General features: G+C 52.0%; 1 protein-coding gene across 1 annotated transcript; it reads left to right on the top strand.

Annotated features, from left to right (window-relative positions):
• The first annotated feature begins 287 nt into the window (after nucleotides 1–287).
• Nucleotides 288–11,322, top strand: LOC137467634 (hydrocephalus-inducing protein homolog). The gene is made up of 8 exons (XM_068179096.1): nucleotides 288–936; nucleotides 2,355–2,554; nucleotides 2,662–2,780; nucleotides 4,097–4,301; nucleotides 7,163–7,355; nucleotides 8,435–8,534; nucleotides 9,708–9,826; nucleotides 11,038–11,322. The coding sequence occupies exons 1-8, from the start codon at nucleotides 787–789 to the stop codon at nucleotides 11,263–11,265; spliced, it is 1,314 nt and encodes a 437-aa protein (XP_068035197.1). The 5' UTR covers nucleotides 288–786; the 3' UTR covers nucleotides 11,266–11,322.
• Nucleotides 11,323–11,841: the final 519 nt, after the last annotated feature.

Raw genomic sequence — 11,841 nt, 5'->3', positions numbered from 1 at the left:
CAGCTTGCCTGCACAGGCAGCAAGAACCCCTGGAGAGCCAAGATTGGCTTTTAATACTGGAACCACACTGTGAGTCAGTGCTGGTCGTGTTTCTCCAGGCAGAAAATGCCTTCGAAGTCCATAGTTGGTAGGCACAGCCTGTCTGTGTTTCTGTCACTTTTGGCAAGCTGATTGCTCTCATGGTTTCATGATTCTTCCTTGCTGCTTTACTGCTCATTTAAATTCCCTTTGCCATCTCCTTGTTTTAGGGGTTGTCTTGCTGTGTTCCTTTTGCTTTTCAGGTTTGCTTTTATTCCCGGTACGGCCACAGTGTTTGGTCTCCTCTCTTGCTGGTCTGCCTGCATGACTGTATCCCCAGAACTGCCCTACCCAAACCTCATCTGCTAGAAGGGAATTTCTTCCTTCCCCCAGGATAACGTGCTGTTTTGCTTTCAGGCAGCACATTCCCCCTCTGGAACACGACTACTGCATGGCTGTGTGCAGGCAGGAGCCAGCAGGTTTTTTGGCCTTGTTGAATATGCAGAGGACTTGGTTCAAGTGCTCTGTCTCCATCCTGCTGGTGCTGACCTGCTCGGCCCTTCCTTCCCACCAGGCACTGCCCTACTGCCCCAGTGCTGGCCAAAATGCTGGACCCAGACAGAAGGGATTCGAGTTCACCCTTGGGAATTATGTGCCTGTACCTCCACAGCTGAAAGTGCTTTGGAAAAGGGGTCAAGGAGGGATGTCACCAGGGCACGGACAGGTCTCCTTTCATCCTGTGTCCACAAGCAGCAAAACCATCGTTTCATGTTTTTCCTGCAGTTTCGTCGGGTGGTGAAGGTCTCCATGGAGAGCTCGCCTTACTTCCAGCTCACGTGCTCCAACAACGCATACCGCGTCGTGCTGCCGGGCGCGTCCGCCCCTGTGCGCATCCGCTTCACCCCCGACGAGAACAAGGTGAGACTGGAGGAGCCAAGCCACAGAATTCTCTCCGAAGCCACTGTTTTCCCTGCCCTCGGTGCACCCCCACATTCCATGCTGTGAGCCTGGCTCCAGGCCGTGGGCAGGCAGCCTGCAGCCACTCACAGCCTGGCACGCGCTGTCAGGCACTGCGCCCGGGCCTGACAGGCTCTGCTGCCCCTCCCTGCACATTCCTGAGCGTTCCCAAGGGAAGAGCACGGGGAACAGTGAAAATGACAGAGGGGCGTTGATAGATCTTCCGCCATCTCTAGGTACAGTGGAAGGGATTTCATTATTGTGGAAAACACTAGAGGAACAGAGAGGTCAGAGGGCTTTCCTCCTTCCTGGCTGGCAACAGCTTCCCTGCCTCACCCTGGGCTGGAGCAAAGACGGTGCTTTTTCACACCCTGTGTTCTCCAGCCTTGCAGCTGTGCTGTCCCAGAGCACAGCTGACCATGATACAGCTGCAGGGCCAGGGCAGAGGATGTGCTGTGCCCGTGAGCCCGGCCTGGCACAGGCACACGGGGCTCTAGGTGCCCTTAGCCAGCAGGAGGTTGGTGCGCTGCAGGGGCCTTGGTCACCTCCCTGAAAGAGCTCGTGTAGGGCAGGCACAACCTGCAGGCAGAGCTGTGACCCCAGAGCCTGTGGCAGTGACACTGCTGTGGCTCCGTCTTCACGCCTGTCACTGTGGTGGCTCTGTCACCTGGCACCCGTTCCCTGCCAAAGGTGCTTTTGTGGGGAGGTTTGAACACCAGTGCTGGGGCCCTGGCAAGTCTGATCTCAGTGCTGTGATCTGGAGGCTTGTTCATACAGAAGGGTTTAGGACGTGGCATGGAAGGGAGGAAGCCTTGCAGGGAAGCAAAGAGAGGCTCTTTCCAACAGCATGCTGCCACCTCCTTAGCACTGTTCTTCTCCTGACGTGGTTGGAGAGGCAAAGTTAGAGGGCAGTTCTGAGCCAACTGATGTTTCTACACCAGGCCAGAGGTGCAGGAGCTTTTTGGGTGCAGCTGTTTTCTCATCTTCTTTTTGCTGCTTAGAGTCACTATAACACTTTGTCCTATTCTCCAACAGTGGGAATATAGAAACCTAAAGAGGAATGTCCTGTGTTCCCTAGCTCCATGTTCCCTAGAAGGGGCTTAGGAATTATTTAACATCATTAAAATTTAGAGTAAAAATTAGGGTGTCCTAGGGCTGTTCTCTGGATGACCCAAGTGACAAAAGAACTTAATGCCACTGAGATAGGTTTTGCAAAGTGCACTGGTGCCTTTAAAATGTGACATATTAGTAGAACTCAGTGTTCATTTTAGGGTGGAATAGGTAAATTGATGCCCTTGAAGGGTTATAGGAAACGGTTTTTCTTCTGCCATGGGGATGGCACTAAATGTCCCGTGCTGAGCTAGTTTCTTTTCCTGCAGGATTATTCCCACGAGCTCGTCTGCATCACTCCAAGCGAAAGGATAGTTGTGCCAATTCGGGCCATTGGTGCCCGAGCTATCCTGGACTTCCCTGAGCAGCTGGACTTCTCGGGCTGTCCGGTCAAGTGCAGCACCCAGAAGACTCTGCTGGTTCGCAATGTCGGTAACCGGGCAGCTCGTTACCAGCTGAGCACCCAGAGGTGAGGATCTGTCCTTGTGCAAAACACCTTTGGGTGATAACAGGGCTGGGAAAGAGCAACAAAAGGAACCAGAGCATTGCAGCTGCTGCTCTCTCTCTGTGTTGCAGTCCTTTCTCCGTGGTTCCGGCCATGGGAACTCTGGGCGCTGGTGACAGCATGCAGGTGACAGTGGGATTTCACCCGCTGACGACCGGTGACCATTCCGGGTCCCTGTGCTGCAGCACAGGTGAGTGCTGGGCCCTGCACGGGGCACAGGACAGTTCTCCACCGGTGCTCCCTGTGTCCCATCCCCCTCCATTCCCTCTAGAGGTCCCTCCCCTGATCAGCTTTACCCCACAGAAAACAGAGAACTCCCTGGTGTTTAGGGGGTTGATAAAGTGGATCCCCTCTAACAGGGCTAAGATTTTTGGACTCCTGTTTTTCTGGGAGTTGCTGAGTGGAGGAAGGAGGAACCCTGACTCTCCACGACCCTGTGGCTGTGCCTGGGTGAAATTTTATTAATTTTATTTTATTCCTGGGCAGTGCTGTATGTGAGGTGTGAGGTTTCCATCAGACTCTCTCCAATGCAAATGTGTTTCTTGCACACCTCTATCCCATATGCTGCTTCTCCATTGGCTTGTCACAGACCCTTTTGCTATGTTGCCCTTACACATATATTTAGTTTCTGTCTAATAACATTTCCAGGCCCTCGAGTTCCTGTTTGGTGACAAATCAAGACAAATTTTTCCCTGTCCCCATTTCCCAGACTGTTCATGCTATTGCAAACCTCTCACATCTATCTCCCATTTGATTTCTAGACTGAGGAATCCCATTCAGCCTTCATACAGAAGCTGCTCTGTACTTATTAATCTTTCCTTTGTCCCTTTTTTATTTAATTTGAAATGCTCCAGCTTGGTTTTTGAGATCAGAACAATATAAAATCTTTCAAGACTGATGTGGCTGTGGGTTTGGACAGGGAGATGATGATGATTTTCACGGTGTTTGTTTTGTAGTGGTTTGGCATATTGCAGAGCCAGGCTGGTTGTGTTTCCTCACCTGTGTCCCCTTCTGCTGTGGGCTGTCACTTCACTTGTTCCTCTGGGCCTCCTTTTGCTGCCCACATGCCCCCAGGCGTATTTTTTTGTCAGCAACAAGGGATCCAAGGGATCAGAAGAGACAGGAGTCTGGTGGGGTGCCCAGGGAGACCCTGGGCAAGCCAGGACTGAACAGAGCTCCTCAGCGTCACCTGAAGGACTTTGATGCAGAAATCCCCGTGATCTGAGTGGGTCACCGGAGCACACTGACAAATCTCACTGCACATACTGTCACCTTGGGGCCAAATCTGCACAAACACTCTCAGAAATAAGGTGTTTAAGGAGGTGCCCAGGACATCCTCACGCCGTACACCCAGAGCTGTCAGGATGTGATAAATGTACTGATCCATGGAACTGCTCGTTCAGCTAAAAGCTGTGACACTTTCTTCTGTGACCCGTGGTTTGCTCTGTTCCTTGTGCTTCCATCAGCAACTGAGCTGAGCAAAGACTCCCCTTTGCTTTGTTCCAGGTGAAGAAAGCATCCACACAGAGCTCCATGGAGAAGCTGGAGCTGTCCGTGCTGGGTTGAGCACAAATTTTGTGGAGGTTGAGAAGACTTTCATCACCATGTCAAACCACACAACCGTGTTCATTGAAAACAGAAGTAACGTCACGGCCCACTTCCAGTGGAAGACTTTTCCTACTGAGGAAGAAGAGAATAAAGAGAAGAGGAGGTTAGTCTGACAGATGCATTTCACTGAGATACATGGCCCAAGGCTAAAACTGACGTGTGGCCTCGGGGGGGTGTTGGTGCTTTTGAATGGTTTGGGCCAAGTAAACCGTGCCTGGCACTAGGGTGTGTGTCCCTGCTGGCTTCAGGAGCTCAGCACTAGGCATTCCAGTTCCACTTAAACTCCAGCCAAGGATGGCATTTTGGGAAGGAAATGTTGGCTGCAATGACTGGATTTCCTCAAGTTCTCATTGGGCTTTTGCCTCTCTAATCTTCTTCCTACATGACCTGGCAACATCCTTAAACAGCTCGCCCGCTTTCCAAAGGTGATACACACTCTTTTTTTCCCTTAGTTCCTTCAGAAGCTCCTTGCCCATCCAGGCTGGTTGTCTTCCCTGCCAGCTCGCCTTTCAGCACACAGGGACAGTCTGTTCCTGTGCCTTCAAGACTTCTTTCTTGAAGTATGTCCATCCTTCCTGGACTCCTTTGTTTTTAAGGGCTGTTTCCCAGGGTTCTCCCTAAATCAGTCTCTTGAACAGGCCGAATCTGCCCTCCAGAAGTCCAGAGTAGAAGTTTCGTTGATGCCCCTCCTTGTTTCACTGAATATTGAGAACTCTTATTATTTCACGGTCACTGTACCCGAGACAGTGGTGAACAGATGAAGTTCATTTAGTTATTAGGGAATTTCCTGGTGATATCCCGTACCTGGACCCCAGGGAGGCAGCACACTGCCCTGTGGAATGGATCCAGTCAATGTACAGGGCCTTCAGCTCCCCTTAGAAGGGAGTCACCTACTACCACTGCCCTTCTTTTCTTCTTAACTCTTGAGGCTGTGATCTGTGTGACAGACCAAGTGCAGCTGGGAGACTCTCCAGACAGAATTTTTTCTTTAGTGTCATCTGCCTGCCCCGCTGGAGCCAGGCCTCATACCTATTCTGTCAGGGCACCTGGGTAGGTGATGGGGGTCAGGACGGAATTTTATTACCTCCCCAGCAGAGACCCACTTCCATTCCCCACTGTCTCCTAGGCCTCCTCCTTCTGCCTGATCCCAAGAAGGGCCGGGCTCCTCTGGCTCCTGCTGAGCTTCTCTCAGGGTTGGACGGGTGTAACTCCACCAGTTTATTTCTGTGTCGCTCTCCCTAATGCTCCTCAGCCTTTCCACTTCTTCCTTAAGCTCTGCCACTGGGCAGAGCAGATCATTCACCTGCCCACACCACACGCAGGTGTCTTTTGCACTTCCTCTGATATTAACACCAGGCTCAGACCCTCCCTGCAGCCAGGGGCCTGGAGAGCTGCGTCCTTCCTGGGAGCTTCTGTTTGAGTTAGTACACTCCTGCTGGCAGCAGCAGCAGCAATGGCTTGTCATCATTTGTAAAGCATAGCTGGGGGAAATATAAAAGAAGAAAGAAAAAAAAAAAAAAAAAAAAAAAGGCAAGCACCTCGCAACCAGCAAAAAGACACAAGCCACTACACAAGGAGGGTGGGTGGCTGCACCCTTTCTGCTCAGCCTGCTTGTGCAAAAACTGAAAAAACGCCGGGGCCAAAACTGCTGGGCCAAAACTGCCGTGGCAAGCCCCTGGTTGCTGCGGGCCAGGTCGCTTGCAGCCCCCAGAGCCATTTTAAATTGCCTGCAAAGGACCAGGAGATCGACCCTTGCCCACCTGAATGGCTGGTGAGAGGGTCCTTTAGTGCCCTGGGCTTCTTGGCTTTCCAGTGTTCTCTATCGCCTTACACAGTGTCTGACTTCCAGACAAACTCTGTGTGTTAACAAAAAACCCCATGACCCTCTCTGGCTACTTCCCTGGGCTGTTTATTTCCATTTTTTCCCACTTGCCTGCCTCAGCCTGGACCCCAGGTGATCCACTGTCCCCTCAGAACCAACTAGGTTTCCCCAAAGTAAACTTCAACCTGGTTTTGGTTTTGTAGGTTTTTTTTGTTTGTTTTGTTTTTGTTTTTGTTTTGTTTTTTTGTTTTTGATTGTTTTTGTTGTTGTTTTTTGGTTTTTTTTTCCCCAATTACATCTGTTTTCATGCCAGTTTGTGTCCTAGACTGCCACCAGGACATTTTATTCTTCCTTACTTCCAGTCTTAGGCATGGTTGTAGCTCCAAGGCCCCTGTCCTGCTGTCAGAGCAGCTCTTGAGATCTCAGAGCAGAGAGGACTTTTTTATGAGAGGAGACAGTGCAGGACCCTTTCCCTCTCAGGACACTCTTGCTACCATGCACTGGGATGGGGCCCAAAAAGCTCTGGATTGTGAAAAGGCCTCTCCAGGAGTTTGCTGTCTCCCTCCTGCACAACAAAGTCCCTTCCCCTCTCAGAGCCTCTGCTTTCATGCATAAAACCTTGAATGTCACTGAAGGGGTGCGGTGCCTGAATTCATCCCTTTCCATTGGGATGCTCCTGTGAAAGGCAGAGTAGGGAACAGGGCAGGTCCAAAATGGAAGAAACAAAGAGTGATGCTGGTAACATGTAGCTGCAACCCAGCTTCGTCTCCCCTTCCCAGGGAAGTCCTGCTCCGAGGTCTTTATCTGCCTCCCCCGAGCAGCTCAGTGGTAGGAAAAGCCACTTGAAGTGGCTGGTGGATTCTCCCTCAGTTTTGGCAGAACCTTTGAGCCAGGAGGTTGAGGGCTGCTGGCTTTGGAAACCTCTCCTGAGCTTGCAGGTGTGGAGTAAAACTACCTGCTGTGCCAGTGAGCAGCAAGTTATCCTCTGATCCGTGTGGGACCCCACGGCTTGGGGTCAGCCTTTGCTGGGGAGCTGCTGCTGCTCCTCCCCCAAGTGCTTTGCCCTCCTGCACTCACACTTCCCTCTGCAAATATGTGGCTTATTCAATTATCTGCTGGCCTTGTCTCTCCTGTGGCTGCAGGCAGTGTCGTTTTCTGGAGCCGTGGACAGAGACGTGGCTGGAAAACTTAACGGAGGAGGAAAAAACAGAGAAGGAGAAGGGCTCTTGTGAAGATTACACTGCCCTCCTGAGTGACACGGTCCAGGAGGAGATAGCAAAGGTGCAAGAAGACCCCATGCTGTTCTCCGATGACATTTTTTTCATTGAGCCAGTGGTAAGTGGTAGCTGCATATTCCTCCTCTTCCTCCTCCCCCTCCTCCTCCTCCTCCCCTTCCTCCTCCCACCCACCCGGATGCGGTCACTCGGCAGATGCTCAGCTGGCCCGATGTGCTGGGAGGAAGGATGTGGAGTTTTGGTGCAGCTGCAGAGCTCGCTGCTAAAAGCGTTTCTGCCCTGCAGGCTCAGGGCAGGGCTGGGAGCCTGACAAAGCCGAGCTCTGCTGCCAGGGCTCGAGCTCAAGGGCGCTCCGTGCGTGTCCTTGCAGTGCCCACAGGGAGCAGTTCTTGTAGGCAGGGGCTCCCCCGTGGTGCCTGGGGTTCAGCAGAGGGTGTTGGAGCTCTGCCAGTTCACATACTGACCTCAGGCTTGCCATGGTTGGCTGGGAAAAGGAAGCCAAATCCAGCCCAAGGTTGATCACAGAAATGCCAATCCCCTCCTGTAACCACGCCTTGCACTATTTCTGAGTGTCCCTTCCAGTGTCCTCTGAGAGCCTGGACACAAGGGTGGAAGGTTTAAATGGGCCTTTTGAGTTCTCCTGCACACACAGACAGAAAACCTTTTCCTTTTCTGCGTGTGCAAGCAAACCACCACATCCTCCCACCAACCAGAGCTCTGATTCTGAGTCCTGGCGTTGTGAGAGACAATAAATGCCTGGAGTCTGCACAGAGCAAAATCCCTTCTCATCTTGGTGTAAACCCCAGAATAATCCCCACCTCTGCTTCCTTTCAAAACAGGTTAAACGAATAGTTTTATTTCCAAGGAAGGGGATCATGGTCTCTTCCTGTGAAGAGCCACCAGTGCACAGTGGCAGTTACATCCCACTGTAGCTGACAGCAGCATGATGTGACCAAGGGCTTGTGTCAGAGCAGTAGCAATATTGTGGAGAGTGGGAGCTGATCAGCTGAGCATTGAGAGCTTCCAGCGGTGTGCTGAGCTGGGTTTGGAGTGTTTCCTTGGGCTCTTTGTGTTGTTCACTCATCACTGATGCTCTAAATAAAGGCTTGCAGGACTGTGGTTGAAAACAAGAAATGTGAAGTTTGAAGATAAATGTTTTGCTGTCCCTTTCTGTTTTAGGAGGGAGAAATTGGGCCGAATTGTTCGGCCGAAATCAAGGTGACCTTCAAACCCCTAGAGGCACTGGAGTACCAAAGTGTGGCTTACTGCAGCATCTCAGGTACAGCTCCTTTCCCCTGCCTCTCTCACCCTCAGTGCAGCCACGGTGCAAGCCTGAGCCCACTGGGCTCCCCTGTAACTGCTGGGAAGAGTCCCTGGTCAGCAGGGCAGTGCTGGCACATCCCCACTGGCCCTGCAGCTCCCAGGGAGTCTCCCGTGCAAGGCCAGGGCTCAGAACAGCCGTGTGTGGGTTACTGACCCCAGAACAACCCAGGCAGTGCAGGGAGAGGTTTTCATGCCATGGCTTTGCCAGCATTCCCTCAAAGGCCAAAGAGCTACAGAGCAGAACAGCTTTAGTGAACAAGCACTGAGCCCCTCTAGAGACCACTGACCTCCAGGATGGGTCCATTTGACATGGCTCCATCATCAGGTGGTAGGAGCTGAGTTAGAAATGTGCTCCCTGACCCTGGATCACTCCCACTGCCCAGACACCACCAGACCAGAGTGGCTGAGCCCTGCTGAGCCCTGGGTGTTTGCGGAAGGAGCACCCTTGGCCAGCACCTGCTTCTGTCCCTGGGTGGGAGTTGTCACCTTGCAGCTCCGTCTGTGGAAATAGAACACAATGCTGAGTGCCAGAAGTTGAGGACTTTGGCAACAAAGTCGTGTGCTTCTGGGCCAGGTAGTTTGGCAATTGCCAAACTCTTCATGAGCTTTGTGCCTGCACTGAATGGAATTCAGAGCTCCTCTAAGTGCATGGGAAGGAAACCTCAGCATCATAGTAAGTTCAGGATGGAATGGACCTCAAAGGCCTCTGGGCAGGGACACCTCCCACTAGGTCAGGGAGCTCCAAGCCCATCCAGCCTGGCTTTGAACACTTTCAGGGCTGGAACCTCCACAACGCCCCTGGGGAACCTGCTCCAGTGTCTCACCACCCTCTCAAAAATTTCTTTCCATTTCTACCCGTTACTCCTTGGCCTGTCACTAGAGGACATCAGAGATGTTTGAAACTCGGCAGACTGGTGGCTAGGATTGGAAACCAGCCCAAGGAATGGGTTAGAAATTGCAAGTCAGCCGCAAGGGCTATCTCCTGAGGGAACAGAAGGGTCCATATCTTCTCCTGCAGCATCAGGAGCCGGTTGCATCCAGCTCAGAGTCAGGGACTAGCATTGAGGCAGCCTGGAAAATGCAGTGTAACGGAGGGAATTACTGTACTGAAATGGACATCTCTCCCCAGGCTGTGAGAGCAGGCTGCCCCTGCGCCTCACAGGGGAAGGCCAAGGACCCTTGGTTGAACTCAGCTGTCGTACACTGAACTTTGGGAACATTTCTGTCAACACCCCCCACGTTTATGAGGTGAGCAGCAGGGCTTGGGATGGATCCTGATGGCTCCTGGTAGGGCTGTGGAATTCCTGCCAACCTGGGCAGTTGTGAGCAGGGAATATTTGATGTTCTGCTCAGATCTGGGGCCGTCTGGAAGGTGTGTCTGTTGTTCATGAAGCCCCAGTCCCTTCTCTGGGGATCAGCTGGGAGGCTTCCTGCAGAACAACCCTTGGCATGTGAAACCAACACTAGGTCAAAAAGCTGCATGTTCAGAGGCTTTTGTGGCAGTGGCAGACACAAGGCACCTTTGTACTGGGCTGCTCAGAAGCAGCTGGAACAACCTGGCTGTGTTTGAGCTTCAGTCCACTGCAAACAGCTTCCAGTCAAGTGTCTCCTGCTTATTCCTGGAAGCCACAGGAAAGCCATCCAGCTTCCTGGCTCAGTGCTGGCCCTTGCAAAGGGCTTGGGAGTTCTTTCCCTTGCTGGCCAGTCCCTCACCACACTTCACCTTGGTGCATCTCTGACTCCAGAAAGAGAAAAGTTCTCCTGGGAATAAAGCAAAGGATTTTTCTACCTATTTGCCTCCCCCACAATAGTGTCAAGTTTGCAAAAAAAAACCAAAACCAAAACAAAACAAACAAAAAAAAATACCAAACCAAAACAAAACAAACAAAAAAAAAACCAACAAAGAGAGAGCAACTGAAAGAGGTGGAAAATGAGGCACTGCATCATGCCAGACACTTTCAAAAGCTTGGCTGTGGAAGGGAAAGACGCTGAGTTTTCCTACCATAAGATGGTGCTGTCTATACATTTAGATGCTGATCCCTCATTATCAATGTATTGTTTTCATGACGTGGGAAAAGGTGAATGAGTAGATGGTACTGCTGGAGCTGTGCTGGCTGGGGCAGCAGCAACTCTGTGGTGATTCACCACGCAGCTGCAATCACCCCACGTTGCTCTCAGGGCCAGGTCTGAATGAGCTTGGTGATGCTGACCAGAGGTGGAGTGCTCTGTGTCCATGGGAAAACCCCAGGGTTATGGACTCCACTTATGTGGAGTTACCACGGCTTTGCATGAAAACCCAAAGGCAGAACTTGTCCTGTTGTGGTTTTTTTGTTGCTTCTGCCATTCAGCAGCACAAAGCATCCTCTGCCTTTTCTGGGTGTGAATTGCATCATTAGACAACAACTCACGAGAAGGGAAGATTCCACATGTATTTCCATTTTGCTCTCTTGCTGCTGCAGGTGAAGCTGATTAACCAAGGAGCTATTGATGCTCCCTTCACCTATATTCCTTCAACTGCAAACGTGGGCTTCTGCTTCAAGTTTGCGCCCGAGGAAGGCATCATTGCACCTGGTGGGACCCAGACGATTCAGGTCTCCTTCAGTGCCAGCGTGCTGGGGACGTTTGAGGAAGAATTCCAGTTCAGTGTGGCTGGATCTCCTATGTCTGCGATCCTGACTATCAAGTAAGGACTCTGGGAGCTTGGTGGGCACATCTGTGGCTGTCTCTGGGACATCCCCCACCTACCTCATTTTGGGGTTGAGCAGAGCAGGTTGTGCAGGTGTTTCCTGAGGTCTTAATCTCTGCTTTGATCCTGGAATTGCCTTAGTGTGAGGATGCCTCCTGCCCTGTGTGGGTAACCTGGGGCTGGAACGACTCCTCCCTGCAGGGATCTCCCTCTGCCTTGGGCCATGGCAGGCAGTGGGATGGATCAGCTTTGGGCAGTAGCTGCTCTGGGATGTCCCCCCTGAACACCCAGCAAGGTCCCCAGGGCTTTGGAGGTGGGCCAGCCTGGGTGATTCTGCACCAGCAGCAGTGTTTGTAAAAAATCTTGTTAATAATCCATCCCAGATGGGCAGCAGCAGCCCCACCTCACCTCTCACGGCCATGCTGTGGGGCACAAGCCGTGCTCCCAGCTCCTGTGCACAGAGTGCTCCGCTACCTCCTTTCCACAGCTGGGAAAGGGCTGATGTGGGAGACAGGGAGCTGTGCAGCAGGAGCTGTCCCAAGGACTTGGGCGTCATCCCGTGGGCTGGTGCCACGGC

The sequence above is a fragment of the Anomalospiza imberbis genome, unplaced genomic scaffold (assembly GCF_031753505.1).
Source record: "Anomalospiza imberbis isolate Cuckoo-Finch-1a 21T00152 unplaced genomic scaffold, ASM3175350v1 scaffold_72, whole genome shotgun sequence".
Taxonomy (NCBI): Eukaryota; Metazoa; Chordata; class Aves; order Passeriformes; family Viduidae; genus Anomalospiza; species Anomalospiza imberbis.
Note: the sequence above shows the minus strand (reverse complement) of the source record. Positions and strands in the feature narration are given on the sequence as shown.

Bases quoted from the DNA above. Each gene is read 5' to 3' on its own strand.
- LOC137467634 (XM_068179096.1), top strand. From the start codon at position 787: ATGTTTTTCCTGCAGTTTCGTCGGGTGGTGAAGGTCTCCATGGAGAGC. The intron at 2,555-2,661 runs GTGAGGATCTGT...TCTGTGTTGCAG, and splicing joins TACCAGCTGAGCACCCAGAG to TCCTTTCTCCGTGGTTCCGG. The intron at 2,781-4,096 runs GTGAGTGCTGGG...GCTTTGTTCCAG, and splicing joins GTCCCTGTGCTGCAGCACAG to GTGAAGAAAGCATCCACACA.